At 45.9% G+C, this 24,058-nt stretch overlaps 1 protein-coding gene across 1 annotated transcript in view; it reads left to right on the plus strand.

Moving 5' to 3' along the window:
- Positions 1–456: 456 nt before the first annotated feature.
- Positions 457–24,058, plus strand: part of LOC141040853 (uncharacterized) — a 38,588-nt gene continuing 14,986 nt past the window's right edge. Inside the window, exons 1-2 of the mRNA XM_073506968.1 lie at positions 457–727; positions 905–1,045. Of these exons, the coding sequence (XP_073363069.1) occupies positions 457–727; positions 905–1,045 (412 nt within the window). The remainder of the gene's footprint in view (positions 728–904; positions 1,046–24,058) is intronic.

Raw genomic sequence — 24,058 nt, forward strand, 5'->3', positions numbered from 1 at the left:
GCTTCCGACGAGAGCTCCAGAGCGGCCTGTAGCCGGCCGCCAACCACCCCTGCTGCGTCGAGGTGATCATCGCGGCCTCTTTGCCACCACGACCGCAAGATGTTCGACACTTTGCCCACAAAAGGTATGGACAGTGGAGATGAGTTTTTCTTCCATCATTTTCATTTGTTCATCCGACGATTCGTCGTCGGATGATGAAGATCTTGTGGTGGTTGCACTGGTCGCTCACGACCACATTCAACGGCAGCTTCCTCGGTACAGGGGGTCACTCCCTGGCCGTGCTCCCAACCTGAACCGCAACAGGGAGAGAGGCCACGCCCTGCTCTATGTCGATTACTTTGCCAACACCCCGCTCTTCAAGCCGGATAAACTCCGTCGCCGTTTTCGAATGGCAAGGCATGTGTGAATCGTATCCGAGAGGGAGTGGTTGCTCATGACCCATACTTTGAGTGCAAGATGGATGCCTTTGGCAAGCTTGGATTCTCCTCTTACCAGAAATGCACCGCGGCCATCCGCATGCTTGCATATGGAATTCCAGGCGATCTGGTGGATGAGTATGTGCGTATGAGTGAGACAACATGTCTGATGTCAATGTACAAGTTCTGCCAGACTGTGATCGAGGTGTTTGGCCAGAAGTACTTGAGGCAGCCAACTGCCGCTGATATAGAGAGATTGTTGGCGACCAACGCAGCTAGAGGCTTTCCAGGCATGCTTGGCAGCATAGATTGTATGCACTGGGAGTGGAAGAACTGTCCATTTGCTTGGCAGGGCTAGTACAAGGGGCATGTCAAAGCGTGCACTGTCATATTAGAAGCGGTGGCTTCGCAGGATCTTTGGATATGGCATTCTTTTTTCGGCATGGCAGGTTCTCACAATGATATCAACGTGCTGTAGCGTTCTCCAGTCTTCGCAAGGCTTGCAGAAGGCCACTCCCCACCTGTCAACTTTGAGATCAACGGCCACCAGTACAACAAGGGATATTATCTAGCTGATGGTGTATACCCTCAGTGGTCAACTTTTGTGAAGACAATCTCAAACCCCCAAGGTGAGAAGAGAAAGAGATTTGCCCAAATGCAAGAGAGTGCTAGAAAGGATGTGGAACGTGCTTTTGGTGTGCTTCAATCCCGGTGGGGTATCGTTCGAAACCCTGCACTGTCATGGGATGCAAGAAAGCTTTGGGAGGTGATGACTGCTTGTGTAATCATGCACAACATGATCGTGGAGGACGAGCATGATGAGAGTATCTTCGACCAAGGATTTGATTATCAAAGTGAGAATGTTGAGTCCCTGCACGTGGAACGACCACATTTGAATAGTTTGTCCAATTCCATCGTGAGCTGCGTGATTAGCACACTCATTCGGATCTTCAAAATGACTTGGTTGAGCACGTGTGGGATCACATTGGCAACCAATAGATGTATTGGTTCATTTTATGTTCAAGAAATTTTGATTTGGTTGTAAAACTATTTTATCAGAGACAATTTCGATTGGGTTGTAAAACTATTTTTATTTTCGGACAATTAATATTTGGACGTGCAAACTAGTTTTGATATGAAAATATGGGCATTTTTGGGCCTGGCGGACAGGATGACGGTTGTGGCCGCGCGCTGGACACACGGCCACCGCATCCCAGGACACGCCCGAACATGACCTCGTCGCTCTACCCAAAGGAACAAAATCCGGTCAAAACGGACATCCGTTTGAGGTCGCGTGGTGGAGTTGGCCTCGCCCACTGTCTGTAGCACCGATGCACGGGCAGGCAGGCGGGCAGACTTGTCCTTGGTTCACTGGGTTTTCCATCACGGCCTGACCGCATGCGGACGGACGGGCCGTGCCACTTGCACCCTGGCGGGGCTGGCTGCCACCGATCCCGCGCCGCGCACCGAGCTATACTAGCTCGCTAGCTATCCATCCACCAGCCTGATTTGATTTGCTCCACCACCTGCATCGATGATTGGAGTCCCCTCGCAACTTGTCCTTGCCAACTCCATCGGCCACTCACTCAATCTCAATCACCAGATCGTACCACGGCGCTGCCGGCAATTCTGCTGCTGATTTGTCCTCCACGGCTCCACCCACAGCCCCAGCCCCAGCTACATGCACAAAGATGGTCCGACCCTCATCGTGCATGGACCTGCAGCCCAGCGCTGAATCGGCCACACCCTACAAAAAAGTCTGCGAGTCATACATACAGATACAGAGCAGATCAATCAACTGGTCTTTGGACGGCTGGACGGTCCACGGTGTCCATCGGCCAGTCCTGCCCATTCCGCAGCTTAGCCAACTAACCTCATCGTCATGCGTTTATGTGCATATATAATTCCCAACCGATCGTATCATTCTGCATCCAACCTGTTTTTTTATTTATTTATCCCACACGCGGATCACAAGTCCAACCCGGCCATCCTCGAAACTTGGTTCGTGCTCGGAAATGCATGAGCGCGTCGCATCGCCGCCGAACGACCGCCGCTGCTCGTCTGTTGTATGCTATCTCGCGCCACATGGTCAGGGGATTTTGGTGTCTGCTGCCGTTGTGGTAGTTGCGGCCCTTCCTTCCTGGTGTGTATATATATATATATATATATAACCTAATCGATGTGCTGGCACCCCTTCTACTTCGGTGGCAAAGGATATGGGATTCAACAAAAAATAAATAAAATTATGTCAGATTTAGCAAGCCAATGCTGTAAGCCACTCAGCCATACCTCCAAATTGATGGTCAAAATTGAATGTGCGGAGTTGGTTGCCCGAAGACCCACCATGTAAGCCGTAGCGCCTACTCTTATTTACTAAGGGGGAAAGACTGTCTTTAAAAAACAGAGGGCTCCCCTCCAATTTTCATTAATAGAAACCACAAAGTCTTCCTTATAAACTACTAAAAGAGAAGGTAGCAAAAAAACTAAATGATTTTGGATGCCCTTCCATCAATGCAACAGCTTAGATAGGATTATGATGAGCTGTGACTGGGAGGATTTATTCCCTATGGTTAATGTAAGGAAGCTGGTTAGAGATGTCTCTGACCACAATCCCCTTCTTTTGGCCACTGAGAGTTCAGGTTTGAAATGAGCTGGATGACCAATGATGATTTTCTTCCGTTGGTGGAAAAAATTTGGTGTAGGCCTGTACAGTCTTATGATCCCATTGATGTTCTCAATATAAAACTGAAGCGGTTTAAAAAGTTTTTTAAGGGTTGGGGCTCTAGCAAGTTTGGTCATGAGAGAAAAAAGAAAGGAGGAGATCATAAATGAGTTGTCTGACTTGGAACTTATGGAAGAACAAACCCCATGGCTCCTGAACTTCTCGATAGACGGGCAAGCTTATGTAGTAAGCTCAGCACAATTCTGGCTAACGAGGAGTTGTTTTGGCTGCAACAGCCCAATGAAACATGGTTATTGAAAGGAGACCAAAAAACCTCTTTTTCCATAGGATTGCCAATGGAAAAAAGAGAAAAAACTCTATCCATTCCTTTACTAGTGAGGGGCCTCGATTGAGGGTACGAATAATTTATTACAGCACGCTTCATCCTTTTATAAAAATCTCTTTGGTCCTGCACCCAGTAATATGTTCCATATGGACCCGGATATATGGGGAAAGGAAGAAAGACTCACTAATGAGGATAATGCTTTCTTGACCAGACCGTTTAGAGAAGTGGAGGTTAAGATTGCCTTATTTGCTACCGACAACAATAGGGCGCCAGGCCGTGATGTTTATTCTTGCTGAATTTTATCGCCTATGCTGGGACAATGTTCGTTTTGATATCATGAATCTATTTAGTGCGTTTCATGATGGAAAATTGGATGTTGAAAGACTGAACTATGGGTTATAACACTGATACCAAAACTTAGTGGAGCTAAGAAAATTCAGGAGTTCCAACCCATTTGTCTACTCAGATGCCCTTATAAGTTGATCACCCAAAGTTCTTGATAATAGAGCGACAACCTTTGCTGGCAAGCTCATTAGTCGCCATCAGAATGCTTTTATAAAAAAAACGGCACATCAAGGACGACATTTTGGCCTTACATGAGATTCTTCGTCATACGCATGTTAAGAAAAAAAACTGGGATCGTCCTCAAATTGGATTTTGAGAAGGCCTACGATAAAGTTAATTGGGAATTCCTACTAGACTATCATAAACTTCGGGGTTTTGATGAAAAGTGGTGTGGTTGGATTAAGCAGATCCTACACATTGGTACGGTTAGTGTTAAGATCAACAACATTGTGGGGACGTACTTTTAGAGTCACAAAGGGGTGTGACAGGGGGATCCCCACTACCCATTCCTTTTCAATTTAGCGGTCGAGTGCTTAACTAGGATGGTCATGAATTCTCAGAAAAACAAACTATTGACAACCCTAGCGTCAGATCTTTTCCCTAACGGCGTTGCTATATCGCAATACGCTGATGATACGGTGTTGTGCATTGAGGATGACATTGATAAGGTTGTTAGCCTTAAGCTGTTGTTATACTTGTTTGAGCTTATGTCCGGGCTAAAAATTAATTTTATGAAAATGAGGTCATGTGTGTGTGGGGGATGATGATTCCACTCTCCAAAAATATGCTGATCTATTTGGGTGTCAGATTGGTCACTTTCCCATGAAATACCTGGGGGTGTCGGTGAGTTATTCTACATTAAGGAACATTGATTGGGAATTCGTGGTTGTATGGTACCCGAAGAGATGTGATGCATGGATTAGCAGTTCGGCATCTAGGGGGGGGGGGGAGGTTGATCCTCCTGAATTCCTCACTGTTAGGTATTGCATACTACTACATGTCGATGTTTCTCCTTTCCAAAACCTTTATTGAAAGGTTGGATAAATACCGACGTAAATTCTTTTGGTGTGGGGGCAAGAACAAGAGAAGATACTACCTTGGGGAGTGTCTCGTGTGTGTAGATACAAAAAGAAAGGGGGTCTTGGCGCTAAAGATCTTCATAAACAGGATATTTCCCTTTTGTCCAAGTGGTGGTGGAAATTAGACACTGGAAAAGGGCTCTGGCAAGATATCGTGAAGGCCAAATACCTTAAAAGAGGCTCTGCTGCTTGTGTGAAACAGAAATTCAATGACTCTCCGGTCTGTAAGTCACTTCTTAAAGTGAAAGAGTACTATATAGCTGGAAGGGGGATAGATATTCGTGCAGGAGACGTAACTAGGCTTTGGCATGACTCTGTTGCTATGCAGCCGCCCCTGCGGGTGACATACCTGAATTTATTTAGCATTTCAAACTTCCTTCACTACAAAAAATAGACTTCCATGATGGTACATGTTTGTCACAGTAGGTCACTGATACGTCTCCGTCGTATCTATAATTTTTGATTGTTCCATGCCAACATTATACAACTTTCATATACTTTTTGGCAACTTTTTATACTATTTTTGGGACTAACATATTGATCCAGTGCCCAGTGCCAGTTCCTGTTTGTTGCATGTTTTTGGTTTCGCAGAATATCCATATCAAACGGAATCCAAACGGGATAAAAATAGACGGAGAATATTTTTGGAATATTTGGAGAATTCCGGAAGAAAAATCCACGCGAGACGGTGCCCGAGGTGGCCACGAGGCAGGGAGGCGCGCCCATGACCCTCGTGGGCCACTCGTAAGGCGGTTGATGCCCTTCTTCGTCCGCAAGAAAGCTAATTTTTGGTAAAAAAATCACGGCGAAGGTTTCAGCCCAATCGGAGTTACGGATCTCCATATACATACGAAACGGTGAAAGGGCAGCAGAAGAGAACGCAGAAACAGAGAGAGACAGAGAGACAGATCCAATCTCGGAGGGGCTCTCGCCCCTCCCATGTCATGGAGACCAAGGACCAGAGGGGAAACCCTTCTCCCACCTAGGGAGGAGGTCAAGGAAGAAGAAGAAGAAGGGGGCCCCTCTCCCCCTCTCTTCCGGTGGTGCCGAAACACCGCCGGGGCCATCATCATCACCGCAATCTTCACCAACAACTTCACCGCCATCATCACCAACTCTTCCCCCCTCTATGCAGCGGTGTAAACTCTCTCTTACCCGTTGTAATCTCTACTTAAACATGGTGCTCAACGCTATATATTATTTCCCAATGATGTATGGCTATCCTATGATGTTTGAGTAGATCCCTTTTGTCCTATGGGTTATTTGATGATCAAGATTGGTTTGAGTTGCATGTTTTATTATTGGTGCTGTCCTATGGTGCTCGCCGTGTCACGCAAGCGTGAGGGATCTCCGCTGTAGGGTTTGCAATATGTTCATGATTTGCTTATGGTGGGTGGCGTGAGTGACAGAAGCACAGACCCGAGTAAGTAGGTCACTTGATACTTTAATGCTATGGTTGGGTTTTACCTTAATGATCTTTAGTAGTTGCGGATGCTTTCTAGAGTTCCAATCATAAGTACATATGATCCAAGTAGAGAAAGTATGTTAGCTTATGCCTCTCCCTCAAATAAAATTGCAATAATGATTACCGGTCTAGTTATCGATTGCCTAGGGACAAATAACTTTCTCGTAACGAAAAGCTCTCTACTAAAACTAACTTAGTTGTGTCTTTATCTAAACTGCTCCTAGCTTTTATTTACGCGCTCTTTACTTTCTTGCAAACCTATCCAAAAACACCTACAAAGTACTTCTAGTTTCATACTTGTTCTAGGTAAAGCGAACGTGATGCATGCGTAGAGTTGTATCGGTGGTCGATAGAACTTGAGGGAATATTGTTCTACCTTTAGCTCCTCGTTGGGTTCGACACTCTTACTTATCGAAAGAAGCTACAATTGATCCCCTATACTTGTGGGTTATCAAGACCTTTTTCTGGCGCCGTTACCGGGGAGCAATAGCGTGGGGTGAATATTCTCGTGTGTGCTTGTTTGCTTTATCACTAAGTAATTTTTATTTGCTGTTCTTAGTTGTTCTTTACCTTTAATTATGGATATGGAACACGAAATACCAAAAAAATTAGGTGTACTTGCTGCTCATGGAGATGAGGAACCTCTTAAAACCCTCGATGCTCGTTATGTGACAGATATTATGTACTACTTTGATAATCTAGAGAAAAGCCCATTCAATTTGGTAATGGGAGTAACGTTGGATCAACGTGAATACTTTAGGGATTATCGCTTGACACAAAAAGGGAAACTATTTGTGACGCCCCCGATTTGACCGTACACTAATCATGCACGCAAATGTGTACGACCAAGATCAGGGACTCACGGGAAGATATCACAACACAACTCTAAAACATAAATAAGTCATACAAGCATCATAATACAAGCCAGGGGCCTCGAGGGCTCGAATACAAGTGCTCGATCACAGACGAGTCAGCGGAAGCAACAATGTCTGAGTACAGACATAAGTTAAACAAGTTTTGCCTTAAGAAGGCTAGCACAAAAGTAGCAACGATCGAAAAGGCAAGGCCTCCTGCCTGGGACCTCCTAACTACTCCTGGTCGTCGTCAGCGGCCTGCACGTAGTAGTAGGCACCTCCAGTGCCGTGGGAGTCGTCGTCGACGGTGGCGTCTGGCTCCTGGACTCCAACATCTGGTTGCGACAACCAGATAGAAAGGAAAGGGGGAAAAGGAGGGAGAGAAGCAACCGTGAGTACTCATCCAAAGTACTCGCAAGCAAGGAGCTACACTACATATGCATGGGTATATGAGTAAAGAGGCATATCAGTGGACTGAACTGCAGAATGCCGGAATAAGAGGGGGATAGCTAGTCCTGTCGAAGACTAAGCTTCTGGACATCTCCATCTTGCAGCATGTAGAAGAGAGTAGATTGAAGTCCTCCAAGTAGCATCGCATAGCATAATCCTACCCGGCGGTCCCCTCCTCGTCACCCTGTTAGAGAGCGATCACCGGGTTGTATCTGGCACTTGGAAGGGTGTATTTTATTCAGTATCCAGTTCTAGTTGTCATAAGCTCAAGGTACAACTCCGGGTCGTCCTTTTACCGAGGGACACGGCTATTCGAATAGATAAACTTCCCTGCAGGGGTGCACCACATAACCCAACACGCTCGATCCCAATTGGCCGGACACACTTTTCTGGGTCATGCCCGGCCTCGTAGGATCAACACGTCGCAGCCCCACCTAGGCTCAACAGAGAGGTCAGCACGCCGGTCTAAACCTATGCGCGCAGGGGTCTGGGCCCATCGCCCTATGCACACCTGCACGTTGCGAACGCGGCCGTGAGCAGACCTAGCAACCCACACGATCACGGCGGTTACGTCAAAGCGGTCCAACACGGCGCGCGCCACTCAGTCGCTGACGTCAAAAGAGCTTCGGCTGATACCACGACGTCGGGATACCCATAACTACTCCCACGTAGATGGTTAGTGCGTATAGACCAAATGGCCAGACTCAGATCAAATACCAAGATCTCGTTAAGCGTGTTAAGTATCCGCGAACGCCGACCAGGGCCAGGCCCACCTCTCACCTAGGCGGTCTCAACCTGCCCTGTCGCTCCGCCACAAAGATCCACTTGCGGGTACTCCTACGAGCCGACCCGACTTTAGTCATCACATGTGTCATGTATATAGTATATAAGTATATGCCCGTGATCACCGCCCAGGTGATCACGGCCCGATAGTATAGCACAGCAGACGGACAAGAATGTAGGGCCACTGATGGAAATCTAGCATCCTAGACTAAGCAGATAGGATTGCAGGTAAAGGTAACAACAGTAGTAGCAAGGATAGGCTATGCATCAGAATAGGATATCGAAAGTAGTAACATGCTACACTACTCTAATGCAAGTAGTAGAGAGTAGAGTAGGCGATATCTGGTGATCAAGGGGGGGGGCTTGCCTGGTTGCTCTGGCAAGTAGGAGGGGTCGTCAACTCCGTAGTCGAACTGGGCAGCAGCAGTGTCGGTCTCGTAGTCTACCGGAGAGAAGAGGGGGAAGAAACAGTAAATACAATGCAAACATAAGCATGACGATGCGTGACATGACAATGAGCGGTGCTAGGGGTGTCCTAATGCGACAGTAGGTGGTACCGGTGAAGGGGGGAAACATCCGGGAGGTATTCCCGATGTTTCGCGTTTTCGGACAGACGGACCGGAGGGGGAAAGTTGCTAGTTCGATAGGTTAGGGAGGTGTGGTGGATGAACGGACTGCGTATTCGGATTCGTCTCGTCGTTCTGAGCAACTTTCATATAGAAATCATTTTCATCCGAGTTACGGTTTAAAAGATATGAATTTTCAAAGTTTATTTGAATTTCTGGAATTATTTAATTAACAGAAAGAATAAAATGATGTCAGCATGACGTGCTGATGACGTCAGCAGTCAACAGACTCGCTGACCAGGTCAAACTGACCAGTGGGTCCTACATGTCATAGAGAGAGGGCTAACAGTGGGTTATTTTAATTAAACGTGGTTAATTAGCAGCTGGGTCCCACATGTCAGTGACTAATTAGTTAAACTAATTACTTTTAATTATAAAATCATTTTAATTATTTATTTTAAGGGGTGGGGCCCGCACGTCAGTGGCTGGGGCTGCCCAGTCAGCCCAGTTGACCAGGTCAACTGGTCAACAGGTGACTAGGGGGCCCACTGGCAGTGACCCAGGGGGTGGCCCCAGGTGTGCCACGTCGGACGCCGGCGGGAGGGCACTCCGGCGAGCCCGTACACGGCGACGAGCCTCGGCCGTGGCCGGAATTCGGCCACAGGGGTCCGTTTCACGCGCGCTTGGTCGCGTTCGAACGGCCAAGACGATCCGCGCCGGATGGTGGTAGTGGTTCGTCCGGAGATGGCCGAAAACGGCATCGGCGGTGAGCTTAGCGGCGGCCGGAGTTCGGGGTTGCACGGGCACGGCGATGGGAGGCACGGGAAGGCCAGACGTGGGGCTCTACGGGGTCCTGGGAGTGCCAGGAGCACGCGGGGACCAACGGTGCGGGCGGAGGAGCTCGGGGTGCGCGAGGACGAGGGGGGGGGGCAGGCGGGGCGTGGCCGACGCGGGCGCGCGGTCGGGGCGCGCGCGGGCGAAGGCCATGCGGGCGCGCGTGCGTGGACAGGCGCGGCGGGGCGCGTCTGGGCGCGTCGGAGCGCGAGCGGGGCGACGGTGACCGAGAGGAGAGGGGCGGGCGACGGAGGCCGGTGGCCTCACCGAGGGATGCAGGGTCACGGCAGTGGGGTCGAGGGGGAGACGGGGGCGACGGCGATGCCGTGTCGAGGCGCAGGCCGGCGAGGAGGAGGAGGAGGCAGGCCGGCGAGGCAGTACTCCGGCGAGGCGAGGGCGCGGGGGCGGTCGGCGACGGGGTCGAGCGCCTCCTCCTCGATCCCGATCGGGGGGGGCAGAGGAGATATTTCGGGAGGAGTGGGTGGTGAGGCTGTCGGTGGGGGGGGGGCAGGGGATAAGGTGAGGGGGGGTTGGGCCGGCCGGCTGGGCCTGGGGTGGCCCAGTTGGGCCAGGTCCAGTGGGGGGGGGCTTTCGTTCTTTTTTTTTTGTTCTGTTTTCTGTTTTGTTTTGCCTTTTCTTTTATTTGTTTATTTCCTTTTCTGTTTTATTTCATTTAAAAGTATTTAGACATTTTATAAAAATGTGTTGTCTCCACCATAATTACCAGTGTATTATTTAGAACCCACTGAACATTTCTGTTAGAATTTTTGAAAACTTTTATTTTCCACTTTAATTATATTTGAAGTTTGAACTAGGAGCTTGAAAAGGGTGTGATTCAAATGTGATCAAGCCCTGTTTAGCAACATGACTAGCTTAATCACAGGGGGTTACTGTAGCATGATTCTCAGGGTGTTACACTATTATGGGATCAAGTTTATATATTGAAGTGGTATGCTCGGCAAGTATGCTTGAGTTATGATTATACTTGTTGCTCTAGGATGAAGGCTCCAGACCTTCCCTTTTCATGCAAATTTAATGATAATAAAACTTTAGCTTCTTATGCTAATGGTATATATGATTACTATGATGTGGAACAAATAGACGAATTTGTTGCTTTTATGGGTGCTTATGAAATTGAATCTATGTTTAAAGAGTTTGAAGATTTTGATGATGCTGTTTATAGACCTGAAAATTTAGCTATCCTCAAATATTGCTATGAGAATTATGAATACAATTCCGATATTAATGCACTTATTGAGAAAGTCTCCGCTGTCCAAGAAGAGACTAATATTTTGCAGGAATCTATGGAAGAAGAAGTTGATGAAACTGTGAGCTCATTGGATGAAAAAGATGAGGAGGAGAGCGAAGAACAAAAGGAGGAAGAGCGGATTGATCACTCGTGCCCACCTTCTAATGGGAGCAACTCTTCAACTCATACATTGTTTAATTCCCCTTCGTGCTTACCGAAGGATGATTGCTATGATGACTATTATGATCCCGTTGATTCTCTTGAAATATCCCTTTTTGATGATGCTTGCTATGCTTGTCGCCAAGATGCCAATATGAATTATGCTTATGGATATGAACTTGCTATAGTTCCTTATGTTAAACATGAAATTGTTGCTATTGCACCCACACATGATAGTCCTATTATCTTTTTGAATTCTCCCGACTACACTATATCGGAGAGGTTTGCCTTTATTAAGGATTATATTGATGGGTTGCCTTTTACCGTTGCACATGATGGTTTTGATAGATATAATATGCATGTGCTTGCTGCTCCTACTTGCAATTATTATGAGAGAGGAACTATATCTCCACCTCTTTATGTTTTTAACTTGATAAAATTGCAAGAAACTGTTTATACTATGCATTGGCCTTTACTATGTGTGCATGAATTCTTCTTTTATGACATGCCGATGCATAGGAAGAGAGTTAGACTTCGTCATTGCTTGATATATGTTACTTTGTGCTCACTACTAAATCACAAAGCATTGCTAATTCAAATTGGCTTTGATATACCTTGGGATCCGGGTGGATTCACAACTTGAGCACTATATGCCTAGCTTAATGGCTTTAAAGAAAGCGCTGCCAGGGAGACAACCCGGAAGTTTTAGAGAGTCATTTATTTCTGTTGTGTGCTTTTATAAAGCTTAAAAATAAAAATAATGTGCCAAGGTTTGCCTTTAGGATGTTTACAATGCTTGTTGGTTTGTACGGTGCAGGACATACACCTTGGCTGTAGTGCGCGATTTTTAGTTTTTTACTGGAACGTCAAATGGTTCTGATTCTTTTTGCACTGTCTTTATATTCAAATTGTTTATTTTTACTAATTTTGGCAGAGTTTTTCAAGTATCAGAAGTATGGTGAATGTTCAGATTATTACATACTGTTCTGTTTTAGACAGATTCTGTTTTTGATGCATAGTTTGCTTGTTTTGATGAAACTATCGATTTATATCAGTGGATTAAGCCATGGAAAAGCTATATTACAGTAGACACAATGAAAAAACAAAATATGAATTGGTTTGCAACAGTACTTAGAGTAGTGATTTGCTTTATTATACTAACGGATCTTACCGAGTTTCCTGTTGAAGTTTTGTGTGGATGAAGTGTTCGATGATCGAGAAGGTCTGCATGTGAGGATAAGAAGGAGAGGCAAGAGCTCAAGCTTGGGGATGCCCAAGGCACCCCAAGTAAATATTCAAGGAGACTCAAGCATCTAAGCTTGGGGATGCCCCGGAAGGCATCCCCTCCTTCTTCAACAAGTATCGGTATGTTTTCGGATTCGTTTCATTCATGTGATATGTGCAAATCTTGGAGCGCCTTTTGCATTTAGTTTTCACTTTCCTTTTATGCACCATGCTGGTATGAGATGGTCCTTGGTTGATTTATAGAATGCTCTTTGCACTTCACTTATATTCTTTGAGTATGGCTTTATAGAATGCTTCATGTGCTTCACTTATATCATTTGAAGTTTGGATTGCCTGTTTCTCTTCACATAGAAAACCGCCATTTGTAGAATGCTCTCTTGCTTCACTTATATCTATTTAGAGAGATGACAGTAACTGGTCATTCACATGGTTAGTCATAAAATCCTACATAAAACTTGTAGATCACTGAATATGATATGTTTGATTCCTTGCAATAGTTTTGCGATATAAAGGTGGTGATACTAGAGTCATGCTAGTGGGTAGTTGTGGATTGTAGAAATACTTGTGTTGAGGTTTGTGATTCCCGTAGCATGCACGTATGGTGAACCGTTATGTAACAAAGTTGGAGCATGAGGTATTTATTGATTGTCTTCCTTATGAGTGGCGGTCGGGGACGAGCGATGGTCTTTTCCTACCAATCTATCCCCCTAGGAGCATGTGCGTAGTACTTTGTTTCGATGACTAATATATTTTTGCAATAAGTATGTGAGTTCTTTATGACTAATGTGAGTCCATGGATTATACGCACTCTCACCCTTCCATCATTGCTAGCCTCTTCGGTACCGTGCATTGCCCTTTCTCACCTCGAGAGTTGGTGCAAACTTCGCCGGTACATCCAAACCCCGTGATACGATACGATCTGTCACACATAAGCCTCATTATATCTTCCTCAAAACAGCCACCATACCTACCTATCATGGCATTTCCATAGCCATTCCGAGATATATTGCCATGCAACTTCCATCATCATCATATACATGACTTGAGCATTTATTTTCATATTGCTTTGCATGATCGTAAGATAGCCAACATGATGTTTTCATGGCTTGTCCATTTTTTGATGTCATTGCTACGCTAGATCATTGCACATCCCGGTACACTGCCGGAGGCATTCATATAGAGTCATATCTTTGTTCTAGATATCGAGTTGTAAGTAAATAGAAGTGTGATGATCATCATTATTAGAGCATTGCCCCAGTGAGGAAAGGATGATGGAGACTATGATTCCCCCACAAGTCGGGATGAGACTCCGGACGAAAAAAAGAGAAAGGCCAAAAAAAAAGAGAAGGCCAAAAAAAAAGAAAAAGAAAAAAATGAGAGAAAAAGAGAGAAGGGGCAATGTTACTATCCTTTTACCACACTTGTGCTTCAGAGTAGCACCATGTTCTTCATATAGAGAGTCTCTTGAGTTATCACTTTCATATACTAGTGGGAATTTTCATTATAGAACTTGGCTTGTATATTCCAACGATGGGCTTCCTCAAATGCCCTAGGTCTTCATGAGCAAGCAAGTTGGATGCACACCCACTTAGTTTCAATTTGAGCTTTCATATACTTATAGCTCTAGTACATCCGTTGCATGGCAATTCCTACTCCTCACATTGGCATCAATTGATGGGCATCTCCATAGCCCATTGATTAGCCGCGTCGATGTGAGACTTTCTCCTTTTTGTCTTCTCCACACAACCTCCACCATCATATTCTATTCCACCTATAGTGCTATGTCCATGGCTCACTCTCATGTATTGCGTGAAAGTTGAAAAGGTTTGAGAACATCAAAAGTATGAAACAATTGCTTGGCTTGTCATCGGGGTTGTGCATGATGTGAATATTTTGTGTGGTGAAGATGGAGCATAGCCAGACTATATGATTTTGTAGGGATAACTTTCTTTGGCCTTGTTATTTTGAAAAGACATGATTGCTTTATTAGTAGGCTTGAAGTATTATTGTTTTTATGTCAAATGATAGACTATTGCTTTGAATCACTCGTGTCTTAATATTCATGCCATGATTAGATACATGATCAAGATAATGCTAGGTAGCATTCCACATCAAAAATTATCTTTTTTATCATTTACCTACTCGAGGACGAGCAGGAATTAAGCTTGGGGATGCTGACACGTCTCCGTCGTATCTATAATTTTTGATTGTTCCATGCCAATATTATACAACTTTCATATACTTTTTGGCAACTTTTTATACTATTTTTGGGACTAACATATTGATCCAGTGCCCAGTGCCAGTTCCTGTTTGTTGCATGTTTTTGGTTTCGCAGAATATCCATATCAAACGGGATAAAAACGGACGGAGAATATTTTTGGAATATTTGGAGAATTCCGGAAGAAAAATCCACGCGAGACGGTGCCCGAGGTGGCCACAAGGCAGGGGGCGCGCCCCTGACCCTCGTGGGCCACCCGTAAGGCGGTTGATGCCCTTCTTCGGCCACAAGAAAGCTAATTTTTGGTAAAAAATCACGGCGAAGGTTTCAGCCCAATCGGAGTTACGGATCTCCATATATATACACGAAACGGTGAAAGGGCAGCAGAAGAGAACACGGAAATAGAGAGAGACAGAGAGAGACAGATCCAATCTCGGAGGGGCTCTCGCCCCTCCCATGCCATGGAGACCAAGGACCAGAGGGGAAACCCTTCTCCCACCTAGGGAGGAGGTCAAGGAAGAAGAAGAAGAAGGGGGGCCCTCTCCCCCTCTCTTCCGGTGGCGCCGGAACACCGCGGGGCCATCATCATCACCGCAATCTTCACCAACAACTTCACCGCCATCATCACCAACTCTTCCCCCCACTATGCAGCGGTGTAACCTCTCTCTTACCTGTTGTAATCTCTACTTAAACATGGTGCTCAACGCTATATATTATTTCCCAATGATGTATGGCTATCCTATGATGTTTGAGTAGATCCCTTTTGTCCTATGGGTTATTTGATGATCAAGATTGGTTTGAGTTGCATGTTTTATTATTGGTGCTGTCCTATGGTGCTCTCCGTGTCGCGCAAGCGTGAGGGATCTCCGCTGTAGGGTTTGCAATATGTTCATGATTTGCTTATGGTGGGTGGCGTGAGTGACAGAAGCACAGACCCGAGTAAGTAGGTCGTTTGCGTATGGGATAAAGAGGACTTGATACTTTAATGCTATGGTTGGGTTTTACCTTAATGATCTTTAGTAGTTGCGGATGCTTGCTAGAGTTCCAATCATAAGTACATATGATCCAAGTAGAGAAAGTATGTTAGCTTATGCCTCTCCCTCAAATAAAATTGCAATAATGATTACCGGTCTAGTTATCGATTGCCTAGGGACAAATAACTTTCTCGTAACGAAAAGCTCTCTACTAAAACTAGCTTAGTTGTGTCTTTATCTAAACTGCTCCTAGCTTTTATTTACGCGCTCTTTACTTTCTTGCAAACCTATCCGAAAACACCTACAAAGTACTTCTAGTTTCATACTTGTTCTAGGTAAAGCGAACGTCAAGCGTGCGTAGAGTTGTATCAGTGGTCGATAGAACTTGAGGGAATATTGTTCTACCTTTAGCTCCTCGTTGGGTTCGACACTCTTACTTATCGAAAGAGGCTACAATTGATCCCCTATACTTGTGGGTTATCAGTCACGTTTTCTGTCATGCATGTACATCCATGACGATTTTATGACATAATCAAGATAGTCATACCTGTGCTGTCGTAGAAGTGTTCCATGACAATATCAAAATTATCATCACGGAAGTATCCACTTCCATGACGATAAATGGTGCGTCATGGAAGTGTTTTTGTCAAGGGTAACGACATGAGGCATCTACCGTAACGGGTTGCCATTAAGCTATCGGGTTCCGGTTTGGATCCGATAACCCGTTAACAACCCGGACCAATGAGGATTCTCCACGTGTAAAGTTCTCATTCGCCGAAGGATCCACGTATCGGCTCAGCATTGGGATCGACCTGCTAACGGCCCGTGAAATCAAATGGGCCCACTTATTGCCCGCTTCGATGTCGGCCTCTTAACGACCCGAGAGGTAACTGGGCCAAGCATTAACTGTTGGCTTGTTTCAATTATAGCGGCGCAATAGAGCTTTTGGCCTGGTTACGACCCATCAACTTAATGGGCCCGCTAAAGTTCAAACATGTGTGTAGGCCCAATTAGACAAAGTCGATTTCGGCCCAGCTATAATTTGAGCCCATTACGACGAGCATTTATGGACAGGACCAAAACAAATCAATCAAAGGCCTATGAGAATTTTGGCCCCATGCGAGCCCATTAAGGGCAGTGGGCCGCTATCCTTCATATAGGGCCCACAACAGTTTGTGCTAGCTATTAATTTCACCACCTTTTTGGCTTCCTAGCGACCAGTCAGCTGGAATGAGAGGCGCGCTAAGCAAATGTACGACATACAAGGAAAAACGTAGCACACCCAATCAAATATTGATGCCAGTGCAAATAAATGAACATAACTTAACGATCTACAACCTCACAACCTGCAACCTCAGCGCGGATGACACCCATAAGCATGTGAGCAAGTTCTTCCTTCTTTGCTACACTGTCTCTAAAAACATTGATCAGTTGTTGTTGTTGTGCAAGAATGTGCACCTCTGATTCCTCCATGATTTCCATCATTGCTTCAGCTAGTAATTGGTTCACAAACATACATTTTTTTCCATTGGATTCGAGACAGAGGAAACTAAACAGGTTCGGATGGTGATTTTGGTAGGCTTGTATTATTGATAGTGGAGAGTGTCTTGACCACTGCACAATAACATAAATTAGGAGGGGAACCAAATAGATTAATCAAGAGTTACTGCCATATTACCTGGCCTAGATTTATTGGAAAGAAACAATGGGGTTGCCTTGCTGTTTTCAGAGTTTGTCTTCTTATCTTCAACAGCCTGCACCAAATTAACACACTAGCATTGCTATCATTGACCAGGTCAGATAATAGGAAAGCAACATTGACACAATGAACGTTTGGGCAACCAGACCACACCAGCCTACACCAAATTAACACAATATGACACAACTATCATCAGTCAGGTAAGGTAATAGGAAAGCAACATTGATACAATGAATGATTGGGCAACCAGAAAAACACTACAATTTAGTAATGGACATGATATGAGATAGTACACTCATGCCACTCAGTATGCAAAACTACCAGGCAGTTTTCCTTACAAAAATCAACATTGTCGCCTTTAATTATACATTTTGCTACAAGTAAATTTAGATCAGATAACGGTTGGATTCACGCCGATTAACAAAATACATGCTGATGTAAAAATATAGTGATATACAATAGGTACTTACATCAGCATTGGAGCACAGAGAATTCCTGCAAGATACTTTCCTCAAACACGATCCCAGTTTAGGTCTTTATCCTTTAAGCTTATTTTCTAAAAGAGATGGGTAAGAAACATGTAGAAAATATGATCCGAATGCTATAAAATTTCATGATGCGAGGATACGCACACGCTTCTTAGAAAGGAGTTGACATATTTTTGCTGGACTAGAGTGAACTAGTTCTTTGGCCACTGGAATCTGCTTATCATCAGTAGGAGTTGGGTTTCTCTGTGATGGAGCAGCATCTATGAACACTGGAGTTGGTTTACTATCTCCTGGCATTTGGATCTTTTGCAAAGACCTTGTTTGTAACCCTTCAGATTCTAACATAGTTGTCTTCCCCTTGCATGTCTTATGTAGAGGAATGGTGCTTCAATTATAAAACATGCTACGACAGAGAGATGGAATAGGTACTGAAGAATAGAAATGCATGACATATTGACATGTATTCCCTCCATCCGAAAATAAATGGATGTGTCTAGGCGTATTTCAGTTCTAGATACATCCATTTTTATCCATTCCTGCGACATGTAATCCGTACGGAGGGAGTATGATGTAAGAGCTAGGGATACGATAGGACAACAGAGTAAAAAAACACTAGTTAAATGTACAACTGTATGATAGCGGAATACGTACAGAAAAACACTAAGGCAACATACGCGTGTATGATTGCGAAACTAAGATGGCATTGCAACAGACAACTAGAATCACTTCATTGTAAAAACATGGTATGGTAGACAGATGGAGTACATACTGATGAATAACAATGCATAAAATATTCAGAAGCATGATGTCCAAACTAAGCGGATGGCATTGTGACAAAGTAGAATGACAGTACTTGAATTTGGAAACATGTTATCATGAATGAAATAGTTACTGAAAAATAGGAAGGCATGACATATTTACATGCATGATCAGCAAGCTAAGCACATGGCATTGCAATAGAGTAGATGCACTCCAGGACATTATATGCATGATGTACCCATATCACGGGCCAAGTTAGAGCAAGGAACTTGTGGGGTGAATAGGATTCATCATCTTTCTGCAAGTCTTCTGAAGAACTGCCTTTACATGTTCCATCATATTGGGTATCATTGACATCAAGTTTGTTGGCCGTTACATTGCTCCGCAAGGTTCTTCTGGATATATCAGTGTGTGCAATTATATCTGACATGCATGGAAGACAACTAGTAGTTAGATTTATGTAATGAGTGCGTGTAGGAGATGACATAAATAGTAGGACTGGACTTAACTAGGAGCAACAGGTCTAAAAAACTAAAGGGAGAACGCAAATGAAAGCTACAGAATATGTATTGTTTGTACTCGAGATTAACTAGATGGCACACAAAAGTATTAGAGGACAAAAACATAGGTAATAGTAGAACTGGTATAATCACCAGCCCGTGGGATATCATTGGCTGATGGATGATAACTATGGAACAACGTTACCTAAAGAACAAGTATCTTATCTGAATTATGGAACAACCTTAATTCCTGAACAAGAATCTTAAGAGATCAACATGAATATACAGTGACATGTGATAATCTATTTTCCATGCTTAGATGAATAACGAAGCCATAAATGTTGCACATAAGTAAGATGAGGGTACAACCTATCTGGCCGCCATCCATAGGAGTGAGCATCATGTGTTGACTTGTTGATGGCCCTGTAGTTGTTGTGGTTGTCCATGTCGGGCACGCCCATTCGATGCAGGGAACTGTTGAGTGGGGACTATAGCTCCCTTCTGGTGTATGCTTCCCTTGTTGGAGCAGCTGCGGTGAGAAGGAAGACGGTGTGGCTGAAGATGCAGAAAACGAATAATGTTAAAGAATGACACATATCTCTGATCTGAAGAAATACCCTAAGAGATCAACAGTAAGGTACAAGAGCGGTCACACGTCCGTTGACTGAAAACTAAATTGGGGTCACACGATTTTATTTTATTTTGGTACTGTACGATCTACGCCGGATGGCTTGATGGCCGTCTTGTGCCTCCCGGCTGACACTATTCAGAATCTTCCCTGAAGAGCGAGCGACCACCGGTAGAGCAGCCTGCCTCTGCCGTCCCTGGCCGCGGGAGCTCCGGCGAAAACCCCGCCCCCGCCCCACTGCATTGTCGTGGTTGCGCCGCCCCCAGCCAAACCACAAAGACCCGACCCGCCGTCATCCAGATCCAGTGGCGCCAGTACCTTCAACCCACCCAACTCTAAGATAGCCACCTAAGCGCTGCTTTCGCGGCGAACTTGCGCCCAGGACCCCTAAAATAGTCACCGAGGCATTGCTGCCCTAGCCAACCGGCAGCCTAGGAGCTCCACCGCCTCGAGGTGTGCTGGCCAGAAAAAAATTCAGTCGACTAGCGCCTAAATAAAGTGATTTAAGATGTGTGTACGACCTATCTTGCGGCCTGGTGAAGTAGGCAGCTCTAGCTGCCGAGTCGGTGAGGCCGACACGGTTGTGGTGGCTCCTAGCGGTAGGAAAGCAGATATGTCGCGACGGTCCACGGCTACGGGGAAGCAGCGCCGGGGTCCTGGACACGTCCGTAGTTGGAGCTGCTCTGGCGCTGTGCACAACGGCGCGGGTGAATCGGCTCCGGTACAATTCACGCGGTCGTCGTCGAGGCAGCTCCGGCAGCATGGAGTAAGAGGCACATGGCCCAGTGCACGACGGCAAACGGACAGTGGCTCCGGCATTGGGGAGTAGGGCGGCGGTGAATTTGGTGCGGTGGGGGTGCCATGGAGGAGGGGCTGAGGTTTCGTGGCTGAGGAGAAGGTGATTTGGCGTGCGCACTGTATGAATGGGGAATTGGGAGGGGAACCATGTCTTACGGACGCACTTGTCTGAAATGTGGGGAAGTTACAGTTCTACCCCTGCCTTTTGGCTTCTGGGCATGGGTCTATGTCTTGAGGGTCAGGGATAGTAGGGTAACTTTGCTTCTCCCAAATAGTGGGCACCAGCGATTTCGGGCGAGGAGGGCCTGTTTTGAAATAGTGGGCGCGAGCGATTTTGGGCGAGGAGGGCGTTTTTTGAAATAGTGGGCGCGAGCGATTTCAGCCGAGGAGGGCGTGTTTTGAAATAGTGGGCACGAGCGATTTCGGCCGAGGAGAGGTTGTTTTGCCGCCCATGGTTTATGAAATTATTCGGTGCCTCCCATTTCGGCCCGGGGGGGAGGGGCGCTTGGATGAAGTTACAAACCTACCCTCGATGTACAACGGGCCAATTAATGCGTGTGGCACATAGGCCGGTAATTTCGCGTCTCCCATTTATTTGCTTGGGCGAATTCCAGCGAGTAGAGGGTGTTTAGCGGTTCGCTCAAATTTTGGGAGAACGAGCATCCACGTCTACCTTACCAAGTCGATTCGAATCAAAATTTGAAATGTTAGCTTGCCACTTCTTTTTGAGATGGTGAGATGATGCTCGGGACTAATGCGCTTTTACATACTCGTTGCTAACGATTTACTATTTCACAAATAGTTGACCTACTAAAAAACGGGAATCAAACCCACAATGAAATATCTCGATTCAATGAAATAGTTCATTCACCCGGTCAAAATTGTGGACTAAATCCAAAATTGAACACCTCAATTGAGTAGCATGTTGTATTATAGTACTCCATGAACATGCTGAAAGTCAAATTAATGAACTTGTTTGATACGCATATCTCCGTTCATGTGTGGATTGCAAACACGATGTTGTCCAATTCAAATATTTGAATGCAAAATTATATCGAAACATGGTTTATATCAGTCTTCGATGCATAAACGCGACCTCCCCCTCTCCCGGACTCTTGTTCTCTCTAGGCGACAATCTTCGTTTCTATCACACGCGTACAAACACAAACCTTGTTGGTCCCTCTCCCTCTCTCTCTCTCTCTCTCTTTGTGTGTGTGTATATATATATATGTATATGTGTGTGTGTGTGTATCTCAGTCGGTCTTTCTAGTTCGCATGCACACTCCATGTATAGGTCTTGGCACACAATGTATGATTCTCTAGACCAAGCTAAATATCTAGGGTGCACTCATCGTACGCACACAAATTCCCTAGCTCGTTGTCTGTAACTATCTCACGGACCACTCCACCGTCTCGGGGCTCTTCCCTCTCTCTCGCGAACTCTCCATCTCCCTAGATCACACATACACATGCATATCTCACTCGCACTAGATAGACACATCTAAAAATCTCTCTCTCTCTCCCTCATTCTCTCTCCATCTCACACACACACACACAACAATTTCACGCCTAGCAAAGTATGACTGTCTCTCACTCCATTATAGGCACACGCAGTGCCCCCTATGTATATAACTATTTCTCAATCTCCATCACAAACATACGCATTGCCTCTTTCCCTCAATGGGTCTATCTCGATTTCTCTCGGAGGATCTATCTATCGCACACACACACCTCGTCCCTCAATCTCCCACCCATATAGTCCCCTCATGATCTCAAGGGGATCTCTCTATCACAAACACACCCTCTCTCCCTCCCCATGCGTCCATCTTCTCCATACGTCCCTCTCGACCTCTGTCCCTTGTTGGCTAGACCTCTATTGGACAGCTGCTATAGGGGGGTCTCTCTCCGTTGCAAACAACCACGCACTACCTATCTCCGTGTATCTCCTCACCTCGCTTTTCTATCTCGGAGACGCATGTGTGATATGTTTGTTGGAAATATGCCCTAGAGGCAATAATAAAATGGTTATTATTATATTTCCTTGTTCATTATAATTGTCTATTGTTCATGCTATAATTGTATTAACTGGAAACCGTAATACATGTGTGAATACATAGACCACAACATGTCCCTAGTAAGCCTCTAGTTGACTAGCTCGTTGATCAATAAATGGTTATGGTTTCCTGACCATGGACATTAGATGCCATTGATAACGGGATCACATCATTAGGAGAATGATGTGATGGACAAGACCCAATCCTAAGCATAGCACAAGATCATGTAGTTCGTTTGCTAAGAGCTTTTCTAATGTCAAGTATCGTTTCCTTAGACCATGAGATTGTGCAACTCTCGGATACCGTAGGAATGCTTTGGGTGTACCAAACGTCACAACGTAACTGGGTGGCTATAAAGGTGCACTACAGGTATCTCCGAAAGTGTCTGTTGGGTTGGCACGGATCGAGACTGGGATTTGTCACTCCGTATGACGGAGAGGTATCTCTGGGCCCACTCGGTATTGCATCATCATAATGAGCTCAATGTGACTAAGTAGTTAGTCACGGGATCATGCATTACGCAACGAGTAAAGAGACTTGCCGGTAACGAGATTGAACGAGGTATTGGGATACCGACGATCGAATCTCGGGCAAGTAACATACCGGTGGACAAAGGGAATTGTATACGGGATTGATTGAATCCCCGACATCGTGGTTCATCCGATGAGATCATCGTGGAACATGTGGGAGCCAATATGGTTATCCAGATCCCGCTATTGGTTATTGGCCGGAGAGATGTCTCGGTCATGTCTGCATGGTTCCCGAACCCGTAGGGTCTACACACTTAAGGTTCGGTGACGCTAGAGTTGTTATGGGAAATAGTATGTGGTTACCGAAGGTTGTTCCGAGTCCCGGATGAGATCCTGGACGTCACGAGGAGTTCTGGAATGGTCCGGAGGTAAAGATTTATATATGGGAAGTCATCAAACGGTCACCGGAAGTGTTCGGGGGTATGCCGGTATTGTACCGGGGCCACCGAAGGGGTTCCGGGGGTCCACCGGGAGGGTCCACCTGCCCCGGAGGGACTTATGGGCTGTAGGTGGAAGGGAACCAGCCCCTAAGTGGGCTGGGCACCAACCTCCCCCTAGGGCCCATGTGCCTAGGGTTGGGGGAAACCCTGGAGGGGGCGCCCCCCTTGACTTGGGGGGCAAGCCACCCTCCCTGGCCGCCGCCCTCCCACCAGATGGGATCTAAGGGGCCGGCCCCCTCTCCCTTGCCCCTATATATAGTGGAGGGGTGGGAGGGCAGCTGTACCCCTGGCCTGGCGCAGCCCTCTCCTTCTCCAACTCCTCCTCTTCCTCCGTAGTGCTTAGCGAAGCTCTGCCGGAGAACCACGAGCTCCATTGCCACCACGCCGTCGTGCTGCTGGAGTTCTCCCTCAACTTCTCCTCTCCCCTTGCTGGATCAAGAAGGAGGAGATGTCCCCGGGCTGTACGTGTGTTGAACGCGGAGACGCCGTCCGTTCGGCACTAGATCGGATCTTCCGC

Source organism: Aegilops tauschii, chromosome 2, assembly GCF_002575655.3.
Source record: "Aegilops tauschii subsp. strangulata cultivar AL8/78 chromosome 2, Aet v6.0, whole genome shotgun sequence".
Taxonomy (NCBI): domain Eukaryota; kingdom Viridiplantae; phylum Streptophyta; class Magnoliopsida; order Poales; family Poaceae; genus Aegilops; species Aegilops tauschii.